The 15,216-nt window shown below is 44.7% G+C and overlaps 1 protein-coding gene across 1 annotated transcript in view; it reads right to left on the reverse strand.

Annotated features, from left to right (window-relative positions):
* Positions 1–15,009, reverse strand: part of LOC140372565 (mitogen-activated protein kinase-binding protein 1-like) — a gene marked incomplete at its 5' end in the record, with an annotated part of 38,606 nt that extends 23,597 nt beyond the window's left edge. The window contains 12 exons of the mRNA XM_072459698.1: positions 825–895; positions 1,574–1,699; positions 3,353–3,444; positions 4,816–5,003; positions 5,100–5,264; positions 6,339–6,528; positions 6,670–6,851; positions 10,154–10,336; positions 12,499–12,636; positions 13,909–14,079; positions 14,217–14,274; positions 14,947–15,009. Coding sequence (XP_072315799.1) covers positions 825–895; positions 1,574–1,699; positions 3,353–3,444; positions 4,816–5,003; positions 5,100–5,264; positions 6,339–6,528; positions 6,670–6,851; positions 10,154–10,336; positions 12,499–12,636; positions 13,909–14,079; positions 14,217–14,274; positions 14,947–15,009 — 1,627 coding nt within the window. The remainder of the gene's footprint in view (positions 1–824; positions 896–1,573; positions 1,700–3,352; positions 3,445–4,815; positions 5,004–5,099; positions 5,265–6,338; positions 6,529–6,669; positions 6,852–10,153; positions 10,337–12,498; positions 12,637–13,908; positions 14,080–14,216; positions 14,275–14,946) is intronic.
* Between the last annotated feature and the right edge of the window lie 207 nt (positions 15,010–15,216).

A 15,216-nucleotide genomic window follows, 5' to 3' on the forward strand; every position in this document is an offset into this window, starting at 1 on the left:
TCCATCATCATTATCATCTCCATCATCATCATCATCATCATCTCCATCATCATCATCATCATCATCTCCATCATCATCATCTCCATCATCTCCATTATCTCCATCATCATCATACGGAGGAAACTCACCAACGACATGTTTTACAACCGATGACTAATTTAATTTAAAGAACAAAGATTAAGCATTATTTGTGTTGTTGTCTGTTTGCTTTGGCAGCTCATGTTTTAGACCTTAAAATAATGTATCTACTCAAAGCACGCATAGTTTTCTACTAGGATTTGAGATAGGACTTCATCTACTGGCAGCAGAGCGAATTCAAACCTGGAGCTAAACAAACCCACTTGTAATGACCACGATTTACGGACCTAAAACCTCTTGATGATGTCAGAAATGGGAGTGTTTTCAGGCTCAGAGGAAGACGGCGTCGTAATCAGAACGAACGATGCTACAATACGTGTTTTGAAGACGGTTAAAAGCTCAAAAAGCGCCAATTATGTATAATAAGTGTCCTTTAAAAAGCAAAGAAAAGACCTCATGGCAGCAACTCGGAAAACAGCCTACACAAAATGACAATTGTGTGGACTACAATAACCCAGCGCTGAATAACAACTCTGACCTGGATCTCATGTTCAGAAGGTTACACAACTTTAGACAAAGGAGCCCGGCTCCAGTGACCCAGAACACTCGGCAACCCAGAGACTTCTGAGATTTGATTATGAAACCGGCCTAATCTAAAAATAAAAATAAAACACTAAAGATAACCACCAAACAGATAAAGGAAAGGTGCATGTTGAGTTTGTGCGCCGGTTGTCGTGGAGATTTACCTTGTGTGCCGTGCGGAAGTAAACGCTCTTGTCGGCGCCGCAGCTGATCAGCCTCACTTTGTCACCGGTCGCTGTAAAAAAGATCGTATTACGGGTCGTGGTTTTTGAAAGTGTTGGAGACATGAAAAAAGGAGAGTTGGAGAGTAAAAAAAACAAACTGTGGGACTAACAAACGAGCTACGAATCTTCACCGAGCGGCATGCGAAAGCTAGCTTATTTACATACATTTACATACCGGTACATTTCCTCATCTATTGTATCTATCTGATTACTAACGTGAATAACATTGCTGTTAAGTGTGTCAGAGTCTAAAAAAAGAGGATGAAATATTATTTATGAATTGTTTGTTTGTTCCAGACAGTTAATTATTATTTATAACTACATTATCCATGGTTTAGTCTGATTTTAGACCATGTTTAGACCATATTTAGACCGGATATAGTCCTGGTTTGAATCTGGCAAAGCTCCGAAATGATTAAGTCTGAGAACCACCGCTACAGATAGATTAAATTAAAATCTCAATTAAAATCGACTAATTGCAAATGGACGACTGTAGAAAGTAGTTGCAGTATTTTGAGCATCGTAATTGTGATCTCTGCAGACTTAAAAACAAAAATACCTCTTCTCACGACAGAGACAGAGCCATTATTAAATCAAAATGTCAACTATTTCTGCTTTTCGAATCGACGCGCAGTAGAAAGTCGACAGCCAAAGCATTCGCCAGTTGCGTGACTTTGCGTCTTTGTCACCGGTGAACTTGAGGGCCATGACGGAGGAGGAGTGGTCGTCCAGCGTCTGCACCAGGGCGTGGTCTCCCGCCGCGTCCAGGACGTGGATCAGGCGGTCTCTGCTCGCCGTGGCCAGAAAGCTCACGCCTGGAACCCAACGCCACACAGAACGTTTTAGCCCAGAAAACAAAGAACATGAAGAATATGAAGAACACGAAGAACACGAAAAACATGAAGAACACGGAGAACACGAAAAACATGAAGAACACGAAGAACACGAAAAACATGAAGAACACGAAGAACACGAAAAACATGAAGAACACGGAGAACACGAAGAACATGAAGAACACGGAGAACACGAAGAACATGAAGAACACGGAGAACACGAAGAACATGAAGAACACGGAGAACACGAAGAACATGAAGAACACGGAGAACACGAAGAACATGAAGAACACGGAGAACACGAAGAACATGAAGAACACGGAGAACACGAAGAACATGAAGAACACGGAGAACACGAAAAACATGAACACGGAGAACACGAAAAACATGAAGAACACGGAGAACACGAAGAACACGGAGAACACGAAAAACATGAAGAACACGGAGAACACGAAGAACACGAAGAGCACGAAGAACACGGAGAACACGAAAAACATGAACACGGAGAACACGAAAAACATGAAGAACACGAAGAACACGAAGAACACGAAAAACATGAAGAACACGAAGAACACGAAGAACACGAAGAACACGAAAAACACGAAAAACACGAAGAACACGAAGAACACGAAGAACACGAAGAACACGAAGAACACGAAGAACACGAAAAACATGAAGAACACGGAGAACACGAAAAACATGAAGAACACGGAGAACACGAAGAACATGAAGAACACGGAGAACACGAAGAACATGAAGAACACGGAGAACACGAAGAACACGAAGAACACGGAGAACACGAAAAACATGAACACGGAGAACACGAAGAACACGAAGAACACGAAAAACATGAAGAACACGGAGAACACGAAAAACATGAAGAACACGGAGAACACGAAGAACATGAAGAACACGGAGAACACGAAGAACATGAACACGGAGAACACGAAAAACATGAAGAACACGGAGAACACGAAGAACACGGAGAACACAAAAAACATGAACACGGAGAACACGAAAAACATGAACACGGAGAACACGAAAAACATGAAAAACACGAAGAACACGAAGAACACGGAGAACACAAAAAACACGAAAACACGGAGAACACAAAAAACACGAAAACACGGAGAACACGAAGAACACGGAGAACACGAAGAACACAAAGAACACAAAGAACACAAAGAACACAAAGAACATCGCTCGGTCAAATCCTAAGAATGCACAACACGTCTACAACATCATGTTAAAGTTAGATTATTATGTATTATTGGTATTATTGATTGTCATTACACTTGTGCAGCTTAGCATTTTGCCAAAGCCGCAAAGACGCAATTACCACACAAGAACTTAAAGATTTAAACCATGTAACAGTACGACAAAACTAGTTATGCTGTGAATAAGAGTTTTGTAAGTATCACGTCATGTTTTACCATTTCCCGCCAGTTAAACGCCCTCAAACGATAAATACTGACTCAAAACTGTTCAGAAAAGGTGACGCAACGCAAAGTCATGAATAATAAGCAGTGAAAAGAATGCATGCAAACAACAATGTGTTCGGATAAGTGGACTTAAGTACAAACTGTGGAGATTGCGATGTGTTTTTTCACAACGTGGACGCATGGAAACGCTCACCCATATCCGGTTTACTGTACTCCAGACAGAGGATTTCGGCGTCATGGGCGTCAACCTGGAGAATCTGCTCCAAACTGCTCAGGTCGTGCACTCTGGAGAAGGAGGAAGACCAACAATAATCATACGGAAAGCGTATAGTTAGTTAAAGCAGAATTAAGTAAGTCTGGCAATAGAGCTCCCCCTGCAGTTCCCCTGTGAAAGTAAAAAAAATATACAAAAGCTTTATTTTAACTTTCTTTATCATATAAGACGGTATAATCACAAACAAAAACATTTAACGCTGTCAAATATATAAAAAAAATAAAAATAAAAACGGGCTAGGGTTTCTCAGGAGAGTTCGTCTTCGATGTTGGCGAATGTTGCAAAGCTGGTTTCCCACTCAGAGAACGCAGAGGGCGACGACGAACACTTCAAACGCCCCAAAACACATATTTAACCATCACAGGGGTTCATGACAATGTTTAAGGTCAAAATGTTACTTTGTACTGCTTTAAAGGTGCACTAATTAAGATTTGAAAAATGCATCAAACTGTACAACATTTTGGCTGAATCAACAACCTAAACTTTATTTGTGATACACTGTTGTGCTGTACAGTTGGAAGTGTTAGCCGCTTACCTCATTTAGTGGTTAAAAGATTCTTCAAGTTTCTCGTTTCAGGCAAAAAGCTCAATAATTCAGTCTGTTTTTTTAATGTGGCAAATAAAACTCCTATGATTAATATTAGTCCATAAATACGTGTGTGTCAGGTGGATTTCATCAATATTTATTATAATAAATGCATATGACACGCGGCAAACACTACTGTAATTAAACTACTTTTTTAACTCTAAACCTTAATTCAACATAATAAAAGTGTTCGCATGTTTTTTTTAATTTGTCAAATAAAACAAATTCTAGTTTTCTAGTGTGATGTCATCAAATGCAACCAGGAAGTGAAAGTATAAACCTAAAACATTTGCTATTCTGGGACAAAATTTGTAAAATGTTTTGCAAAATTCTAAAGATATTTATCTTAAGTGACGTTTTAGTTCAGTGAGTTCGACCTGTCATGGACACAAAAGGGGGACATATTATGTCAAAATTGACTTTAACCCTGTTCTTACATAATTCTTGCATGAAAAACACACCTGGTTTAGCATTTAGCTTCATTGGCGCTAGTTGGATGAATCCTTTGAGCGTCAAAAACAGTCAATTCAGACTCCGCGTTTACTGACGTAGCACAACAGCACAACAGCCAACCATGAGAAATATTACCCTACACCGTTGAGTGGTGGCTCCATCTAGTGGCTGCGAGGGGAAATCTCACAGTTTGGAGTGTTGGAAATGGGTAGATATCTCAATGTCATTTTCTTTTTCAGTTCTAAAACACGAGACGCCAAACTAAATGTTCACCAGAGAATGTTTAAAGGCTGAAAACAACAGAAACTACGCATCATATCCTCCCCTTTAACACGACCACTACCTCAGAACGCCGTTGCGGTCTCCGGACGCCAGTCGCTTGCCATCGGGGCTGACGCAGATGGCCCGGATGCCCGTTCTGCTCTCAGCACTCTGCACCTCCCCCGCTCTATCCGCGGCAACGCTTAATGTGCTTCCCGTCTCCACCGAAGCGGCTGCGCTTGCGTCGACGTGCAGCACGTTCAGCAGGTCCTGTCAAAGAGAAGAATCAGCCATAATAAAGGGTCCCAGTCCAACCAGGAAGACTGAGTTTCCTTCAGCCAATCGCAGCTCACGAAAAGCCAGTACCGAACAAAGCGATTCTGTCACGCTCACGTTAGAAGGGAGGTTTCTGGACCAAGGAGGACGTTGGAATGACTCGCCGACGCGCCACATTCTGACGGTGTTGTCGACAGAGCAGCTGAGGAAGGCGCCGGACGACAAACCCGACGGGCACGGAACATCTGGGAACATCTGCGAACGGAGACGAGAAAGAGACGGTTAAGGCTGAGCTGTCCAGGTACAGGTCAGATTGACAGGCGGGTCGGTGCAGCGGCTGCAGTGATGCGGTCGCTGCATCGGACTGTTGTGGTAAAGAAGGAGCTGAGCCGAAAGACAAAGCTCGGGTTCCGCCGGGTGGCTGGGCGCTCCCTTAGAGATAGAGTGAGAAGCTCAGTCACACAGGAGGAGCTCGGAGTAGATCCGCTGCTTCCCCAGCTGAGGTGGCTCGGGCATCTCTTCCAGACTGGCCTGGGAACATCTCAGGATCCCCCCGCAGAAGTGTCTGGGGAGAGGGAAGTCTGGGAGTCCCTGCTTAGACTGCTGCCCCCGCGACCCGGCCTGGGTAAGCGGAAGAAGATGGATGGATGTCCAGGTACATTTTATCGTCTCCGTGGGGAGAATTCGTCCTCGGCGTTTGGCTCATCCTTCAAAGCCGCCGGAGCAGGTCTGGAGCCGCGGGCGATCCTTCTGCTGGTCGAAGGTCATGACCAAGTCGAAGGTTATGGCCAGGAGTAAAGCTGCAACTAATCATGTTTTGGTGGTCTACTAGTCAAGCGGTTATTCCTATTTTACTTCTTCCTATTGTATTGAGACTTTTTAATTACACGTTCAACCAAATAGAGGCTGAAATGTGAAGGAATGTAAAGTCCAGATTACGATAATCAAAATACGGTAATTTTTTATAGTCGACAAGTCACACTTAGTTGAGACAATATCAAATTTGCACGATTGAAAAAAGCTTAGAATTGCATAGAATTTAATTTAAGTTGCTAAATTCAAGGTTTATTCAATTAACTATAATCTTTATTAATTTTTTTTGCTCATTTAATTTTTGGTTCAGTTCCTCAAGATGTTAAAGTGATACATTTAAAAACATAATAAATAAATATTAATCAACCTGCATTTTGTCTTATCCCATTTATCCATAGACTTAAAAATACCTTTCTTAAGACATTCTTTTTACCTATAATTACTCATCTCCTTTGATGTGGCACATGCTCATTCTTTTCTTTTTAATCATCTTTATGAGTAGCACGCTGCTTTTACCTGGAGGTCCCACACGCAGGCGCTGTGGTAGAGCGCGGAGTGGACCGTCTCCGCGTGGCTCATGTCTCTCAGGTCCCACACAAACACGCTGTGGTCACCGAACACGCAACTGAGCCAGCCCCTGCCCGGGTCGAATGTCAGCGCCACGGCATCGGGGCGACGGGCGTCCGGAGCGGAGCTGAATGGCAAAAGAGATGGGATAAGATTAATGACAAACAGCACCATGTATTAGACCTGTAAAGACACATTTGCTTTATTGAGTTAAAATTAGTTAAAAAGTGCTGTATATGATTTTTACTTCAAATAAAATCTAAATCAGGTGTGAGTTTACCTGGTCTGGTCGGGTGCAGAGGGGACTGAGCCGAGAGGGTGAGGGCGGGGCAGGGTGGGGTGAGGGCGGGGCAGGGTGCAGACCAAGCTCAGGTCTGTGGAGCTGAAAACCAGGACTGTGCCGTCGGAGCAGCCGCAGAAAACCAGGTTCTCCGAGACACAAAGAGCGTGAGCTACGCCAGTCTGTGAGAGGAAGAAGAGGAACGAGAGGAAACATCTGTGAGAGGGGAACGAGGGGAACGAGGGGAACGAGGGGAACGAGAGGAACGAGGGGAACGAAAGGAACGAGAGGAAACATCTGTGAGAGGGGAACGAGGGGAACGAGGGGAACGAGAGGAACGAGGGGAACGAGAGGAACGAGGGGAAACATCTGTGAGAGGGGAACGAGGGGAACGAGAGGAACGAGGGGAACGAGAGGAACGAGGGGAACGAGAGGAACGAGGGGAAACATCTGTGAGAGGGGAACGAGGGGAACGAGAGGAACGAGGGGAACGAGAGGAACGAGAGGAAACATCTGTGAGAGGGGAACGAGGGGAACGAGGGGAACGAGAGGAACGAGGGGAACGAAAGGAACGAGAGGAAACATCTGTGAGAGGGGAACGAGGGGAACGAGGGGAACGAGAGGAACGAGGGGAACGAGAGGAACGAGGGGAAACATCTGTGAGAGGGGAACGAGGGGAACGAGAGGAACGAGGGGAACGAGAGGAACGAGGGGAAACATCTGTGAGAGGGGAACGAGGGGAACGAGAGGAACGAGGGGAACGAGAGGAACGAGAGGAAACATCTGTGAGAGGGGAACGAGGGGAACGAGGGGAAACATCTGTGAGAGGGGAACGAGGGGAACGAGAGGAACGAGGGGAACGAGAGGAACGAGAGGAAACATCTGTGAGAGGGGAACGAGGGGAACGAGTGGAACGAGGGGAACGAGGGGAACGAGAGGAACGAGGGGAACGAGAGGAACCATCTGTGAGAGGGGAACGAGGGGAACGAGAGGAACGAGGGGAACGAGAGGAAACATCTGTGAGAGGGGAACGAGGGGAACGAGTGGAACGAGGGGAACGAGGGGAACGAGGGGAACAAGAGGAACGAGGGGAACGAGGGGAACGAGAGGAACGAAAGGAACGAGAGGAAACATTTGTGAGAGGGGAACGAGGGGAACGAGTGGAACGAGGGGAACGAGGGGAACGAGGGGAACGAGAGGAAACATCTGTGAGAGGGGAACGAGGGGAACGAGTGGAACGTGGGGAACGAGGGGAACGAGAGGAACGAGGGGAACGAGGGGAACGAGAGGAACGAGAGGAAACATCTGCGAGAGGGGAACGAGGGGAACGAGAGGAACGAGGGGAACGAGTGGAACGAGAGGAACGAGAGGAACGAGCGGAACGAGAGGAACGAGAGGAACGAGCGGAACGAGGGGAACGAGCGGAACGAGCGGAACGAGGGGACCGAGCGGAACGAGCGGAACGAGAGGAACGAGGGGAACGAGAGGAACGAGGGGAACGAGAGGAACGAGGGGAACGAGGGGAACGAGGGGAACGAGGGGAACGAGAGGAACGAGGGGAACGAGGGGAACGAGGGGAACGAGGGGAACGAGGGGAACGAGAGGAACGAGGGGAACGAGAGGAACGAGTGGAACGAGGGGAACGAGGGGAACGAGGGGAACGAGAGGAACGAGGGGAACGAGAGGAACGAGTGGAACGAGGGGAACGAGAGGAACGAGGGGAACGAGGGGAACGAGTGGAACGAGGGGAACGAGGGGAACGAGAGGAACGAGGGGAACGAGGGGAACGAGAGGAACGAGGGGAACGAGAGGAACGAGAGGAACGAGGGGAACGAGGGGAACGAGGGGAACGAGGGGAACGAGGGGAACGAGTGGAACGAGGGGAACGAGGGGAACGAGAGGAACGAGTGGAACGAGGGGAACGAGGGGAACGAGGGGAACGAGGGGACCGAGTGGAACGAGGGGAACGAGGGGAACGAGGGGAACGAGGGGAACGAGAGGAACGAGGGGACCGAGTGGAACGAGAGGAACGAGAGGAACGAGGGGAACGAGAGGAACGAGGGGAACGAGGGGACCGAGTGGAACGAGAGGAACGAGAGGAACGAGGGGAACGAGGGGAACGAGAGGAACGAGGGGAACGAGGGGAACGAGTGGAACGAGGGGAACGAGGGGAACGAGAGGAACGAGGGGAACGAGGGGAACGAGGGGAACGAGGGGAACGAGGGGAACGAGGGGAACGAGGGGAACGAGAGGAACGAGAGGAACGTGAGGAACGAGTGGAAGGAGGGGAACGAGTGGAAGGAGGGGAACGAGGGGAACGAGAGGAACGAGGGGAAGGAGGGGAACGAGGGGACCGAGTGGAACGAGAGGAACGAGAGGAACGAGGGGAACGAGGGGAACGAGGGGAACGAGAGGAACGAGGGGAACGAGGGGAACGAGTGGAACGAGGGGAACGAGGGGAACGAGAGGAACGAGAGGAACGTGAGGAACGAGTGGAAGGAGGGGAACGAGTGGAAGGAGGGGAACGAGGGGAACGAGAGGAACGAGGGGAACGAGCGGAACGAGCGGAACGAGCGGAACGAGAGGAACGAGAGGAACGAGAGGAACGAGGGGAACGAGGGGAACGAGAGGAACGAGGGGAACGGGAGGAACGAGGGGAACGAGAGGAACGAGAGGAACGAGAGGAACGAGTGGAACGAGAGGAACGAGGGGAACGAGGGGAACGAGTGGAACGAGGGGAACGAGAGGAACGAGAGGAACGAGAGGAACGAGGGGAACGAGAGGAACGAGTGGAACGAGTGGAACGAGGGGAACGAGAGGAACGAGTGGAACGAGAGGAACGAGAGGAACGAGAGGAACGAGAGGAACGAGGGGAACGAGAGGAACGAGGGGAACGAGAGGAACGAGAGGAACGAGAGGAACGAGAGGAACGAGAGGAACGAGGGGAACGAGGGGAACGAGAGGAACGAGAGGACCTCTAACAGCGGAGAGGCAACAGCACGTGGGACGTCTAGAAAATGACTGTGCTGAAGATGGACAGGCCTTTGAAACATGATCACGAGATCTTACTTTGGCATCTCAATCTCATGTTTTAGAACGTAACATAATGAATCTACTATAAATCACTTTCTATCAATCAGGTGTTCCATCATCAGAATCTGGTGTCGTCACCTACTGGCGGCAGAGAGACTTGTGAAAATGTGGAACATGTGGAAATAAACAAAAGCTAGCTTGCCCCGACATGCTAATAAAAGCACGCAGTTGTACAGAATGGGATTTAATGGTGGAAATGCTCAAAGAGTCAATGGACTTACAAACAGCACAGGAGAACGCTACGTAAAACTGGGAAATATGAAATATGGACAAACTGGACTAAGCTAAGTGCAACTCCAGGTTTGTTTTTGATGTTTTAACACGATTAAAAGCTCAATTAAAAGAGTGTCCTTCAGGAAGATATAAAAGAAAAACCCCTCTCCTCACTCACCCTCAGATCGACCCGTTTCTCCAGCATCCTGCGGTGGTTGAACTCACAGAGGAGGCCGGAGGAGGTGATGCAGAAGGTGGAGTCAGACTTGGAGCCACGCCCACACGCCACAGCACTGACTGAGCTGTTCCTGAGCTCTCCCAGCAGAGCCGAGCGGCCCAGCAGAGGGACAGGGGCACTGGACTGGAAGGACAAACAGCTTTAGACGTCAGACGACTGAGAGACAGTGACGCTAATGAACATCTCAATTTCACATCATCTCAACAATAAATTATATTTTAACAATGCAAGAGGAAAATGTGCCTGCAAATGTCTTGGTTGAGGTTTGAATATCACACAAAACGTGAATGGATCATAAGACATAAATATCACTTTTATATTGTTTTGGAGGTTACAATTGACGTTTGTCTCTTTTTGATCTTGATTTGTGTAAATTTGTTCATGTTTTTGAAAAATATGAATGTTTTAGAAAAGGTGTGGGTTGTGTTCAAGTCAGGTCTGTTCTCTGGTCGAATGTGCCGTTTAACGATGCTCAGATTGTAGAATTAACATGGTTTGAGGTGAATATTTCTGTCTAATGGGCCTTTTCATGAAACAAAAAATGGCACAAACTCAATGTCTTCTCCGTCAGTTCGAATAAACAAAAGTGAAATCATTTTTTTCACAATCGTTCTATTGTTTTTGCATTTTGTTGATGATTTGGTTCCTCAAAACTACATGTACTTGGACAAAATGCACATTTATTCTTGTTTTATTGCATCACAAAGGCCCTATTTTACTTCTATTTGGATGCCATTATTTCAAAAGTAAGCCAACAATTCAATTTCAGTGGCCAAAGCCCCCCATGGACCTTTTAAACCGACTTTGCTTTCTACAAATGGATTTAAGAGTATTATTCCCTACAGCCTGCGGTTAGTTTAGAGCACATAATGATAGATCTTCAAAATGATGTCAACCTTATACATTATGTAGAAACAACATGAGGAATGACCTATTTTTGTGCCTTTTGTCCGCCGGTGGTACTGGTTAATTTAACTAAACGTTTCCATGGTAACAATGGTCTTTACATTTGCCTGGGGGAAATCGACTCTGCAATTAACCAATAAAAGACTGGGGAATAGAAGCTTGGTGTAATGTAAAGCTCAGGGAATCCGTTAGGACAATTTAACCGACAATGTTTGATAAAACTCGGCCTGTGGCCATTGATTAATCGACTAAAAGAGGATGTGCAGTCGGCCAAAGCTGTCGAAATGAAAAATATTCACTTTTAAACATAAAAAGAAACATTTTAAATCAACAATTTAAAGCAGCAGGGCCCAATTTTTTTTGTGAGCGAGTACATTTTGTATTTTCACCAAAAGAATACATTGTAGAAGCAGAACTTTGTGGCAAAATGAGACCACTGTGTGCCGTCTGCAGCTAATCATAAAGTAAGAGCTCCGATTGGCTGCGCTTGGGTGTCACGTGATGGAACGGGCTGCGATGAAGACGAATACACGAGGAAACGGAGCGAGCGTGAGCAGCTTCTACAAATGCTTTTATTCTCTTAATAAACGTGTGTGGATTAAACTGCTCACAGAGGACACAAGAGGGCGCTGTATTCACTTTAGCGGTGATGAAGAAGAAGGAAAAAGTTTAATTTGTGCCGTTTCTAAAGTCGTCTGCTCTGATTGGCTGTGGTAAAGTGGCTGGACCCTCACGATTGGAGGTTTTTTAGCTGCAACTCCACAAATCCTGGAAACAGAATCACATTGACCCACACACATGAGAATGGCCACGCCTCCTGAACTCAAATCCATCAAAAAATCAGAAGGTTTAGAGGGCCTATGACAGGTTTTTACGACGTTCTAATTTTAACTTTATTTGGTGTATTTATACCTGTTGTACATATACATTATAGTTTTACACCAATCGAGCAGGTATTTGAGGAGAAAATGTTGAAAAAGCTGGAGAAAATGACAGGAAGTGACATCACACCAGGGACACTCATTCCAGTCAAAGTTTGTGCAAAATTTACACAAAGAAACAAGTTTCTTGACTGTCTAAACATTCATTCAACAAAGTAAAGTCGCTTTCATATATTTCTATTTGCCAAAAAATAAAAAAGTGTGACATTAGATTTTGATAATTTTTAGCAAATTCAAAATATATTTGTCTTAACTGCATGTTAGTAAATTGAGTCGTTCGACCTGTAGGGGGCGCTTTAAACTGACTCTCTACTAGGCAAAAATTTTACCAAAAATTGTATTCACTTTAAAGCCGATTCAGTGTGTTAAAAACCATGTAATAATCCGTGTCACACATGAGGCAGAAGAGTAGCATTTGAAGCATTGACAGTTTTGTACCTTATTGGTTTTACAGTGATCCAGATACCAGAACTTGATGTGTCGGTTTCCCACGGTAACGAAGTAGGAGCCGTCCTCGGAGAAGGACACGCCGGTCACTTTACTGGACACTTTGTTCGCGGCGACCACAACATCTTTCTGTGAGAAGCAGGACAACGTGTCAGTGAGTGTTTTTAGAGGTGGAATTGCAGTTTCACTTTTTGATATACTTTTTCATATTACGCTTCTTTTGGGAGCACTTAGTACCAAAGTAAAACATCAATATTTTACATTTTGTACATTAGACATGGCAATAATGATCTACAACAATTTTATTTTATTCTATTTAACTTTTTTCTTTATTTCTTATTGAATTTGTTTAATTTATTTATTTTTTAAGGATCTAAACAATTTAATAATAGAAACCTGTTTATTGAAACTGAAAGACGAAAAAAAAAACGGCGACAATTTTAACCCACATTTTTCTGAATAATTGGTCAGAATTGTTTGGTAGAATTTGGTTCTAAACCGTCAGATTGCAGATGTGTTTATGGTTCATATCTTTATCATGACTGGACCTGTTCACATGAAACAAAATCTGGCACGCGGTTCAACGTCTTCTCTGTCGCCAAAAATAAAACTTTTTTTTTTTTCCACACAATTGCTTCAGAAAGTGATGCCGTTATTCGAGCGCAGAGACCTGGTGATGGTCGTGAGTAAAATTAAAATGACAATATCAATAATAAATACCGTATTTCCCGTACTATAAGTCGCACTTTTTTACATAGTTTGGCCGAGGTGCGACTTATACTCCAGAGCGACTTATATGTGATATTATTACATCATTTTAATAATTTTGTTTGTCGTTTTTACACTAGTAACCACAAGAGGGCGCTCTAGGCTCTAAGCGACGCAGAAGAAGAATCTGCACTACCTCTGGAGTTTGTGGAGTTGTTTAGAAGTGACACAGAGGAAGAAGAATTCAATGGATTTAGTGATTTGGGGTAAAACTGATGCTTTGGTAAACTTGTTAGCATGTTCTTTATGCTATAGTTATCTGAATAACTGTTCATATGTTACGTTAACATACCAGACACTTACCACAGTTCTGTCTGTGCCTCATGTAGCTGAAGGTGTTAGCGTTAGCTAAATGTTTTTTTCTTCTCTATTATGCATTTTTTGTCTGGTGCGACTTAGTCCGGAAACTACGGTAATAACACAATTTATACATTTTCTTTTTGAATATTTATTTCCGCCTGGCCTGTCACACTGGTGCCAGTCTTTACGGAAATATATCAGAACATTCCAAACAAAGCAATACCATCTCCATGGAGACAACGGTGCGGCCTCCATCAGAAGAGTTACAGTAGTGCAGAACTATAGCATCATTCCATCAGCACAAACAGAAATAGCGTGTGATTGAGCGCTCACCTCCCAGGCCCACACGCTGACCGTCATGTCGTGCTGGTTTCCCACGCTGACCACGTGTTCGCCGTCGGGGGAAAAGGCCACGCAGGAAACTCCATATTTGTGCGTCTGCAGCGCTGCCACCTGACGCCGCTCGGCCACGTCCCAGAGCCGCACAGCCGGCAAGTGACCACTCTGCCGCCGGACACAGGGATCACAGGGTCAGAGCTCAGGATGTACAGTGCCCCCTACAGGTCGCACCACTCATTGAACTAGAATGCATTTTGAATTTTTACAGATTTACAATGTTCACGGCAGTATTTCGGACGAACCTCTCCCGTGACCAGGTGCTTTCCATCGGGGGAGAAGGACAGGGCTGTGAGGGTCTTTCTGTGGACAGAGACATGTCAAGGCTTTCATGATGTCACACTGTAACCAGGGAAATCAAACGCAGTCGCTATGGCCTTAAACCATTCAAAACGGTTTATTATACTTTTCAATGGGCAAAAGTGCTTAAAAAGATCATCTATAAACAGGAAATGCATGAATATCAATAAAGAAACTGTCAGATCAGTTATTTCCCACTTATACATATAAATATAGTATATTTCTAAATATATATATATTTAGGAATATACTTGATACTCGATACAGATTTCAATGCCACAATGATGATTAAAACAATGTCTTTTTTGGGTTAAGGTTTTCATTTTAGACTGTGATTTCTAAATAACAGTTTTTTCTTTATTAAACCTTGTGGTCTTAAAGTTCTGGTTTATAATAAAATAAATAAAATGAATAAAATAATGATAAAATAATGACAAAATAATGATAAAATAATATTGTATTTACTCGATTTATTGATTGACCTTGTTTCTAATGCATTTCAGGATGAAGACTGTACCGTTATCCCCTGCTACATGTTTATCTTTAATAAAGCCAATTACATACATCAAATTAAGATGATTGACTAAAACATAAGTATAAAATATTGAATAAAATGATGTTTATACAAAGTGAATCATGTTTTTTCCAGTTTTGAGCTCCTAAAATGTGGCTGACCGTGACGTGTTGATGATGTGTTGCTGTCGGTTACTTCGAGGGTTCAGCAGGACCACCACGCATCTGAAAAACAACACAAACAACACTTAGTCGTTGTGTATTTGCATTTGTGATGATGGTGCAGAGTTTACAGTGCGCCTCGTAGTGTTGTAACAGGATTAGAAGGAAAGGCGTTCAGGCCCGAGCTTAAATGAACTGCATTGATTCTGCATTAAAGTACATTCTGTGACCTTCTTCTGCACTTTTGAAGGATTAAGATATAAAACAACT

Source organism: Eucyclogobius newberryi, unplaced genomic scaffold, assembly GCF_026437365.1.
Source record: "Eucyclogobius newberryi isolate DKJ021-1_F unplaced genomic scaffold, fEucNew1.0.hap1 SCAF_257, whole genome shotgun sequence".
In the NCBI taxonomy this organism is placed as follows: domain Eukaryota; kingdom Metazoa; phylum Chordata; class Actinopteri; order Gobiiformes; family Gobiidae; genus Eucyclogobius; species Eucyclogobius newberryi.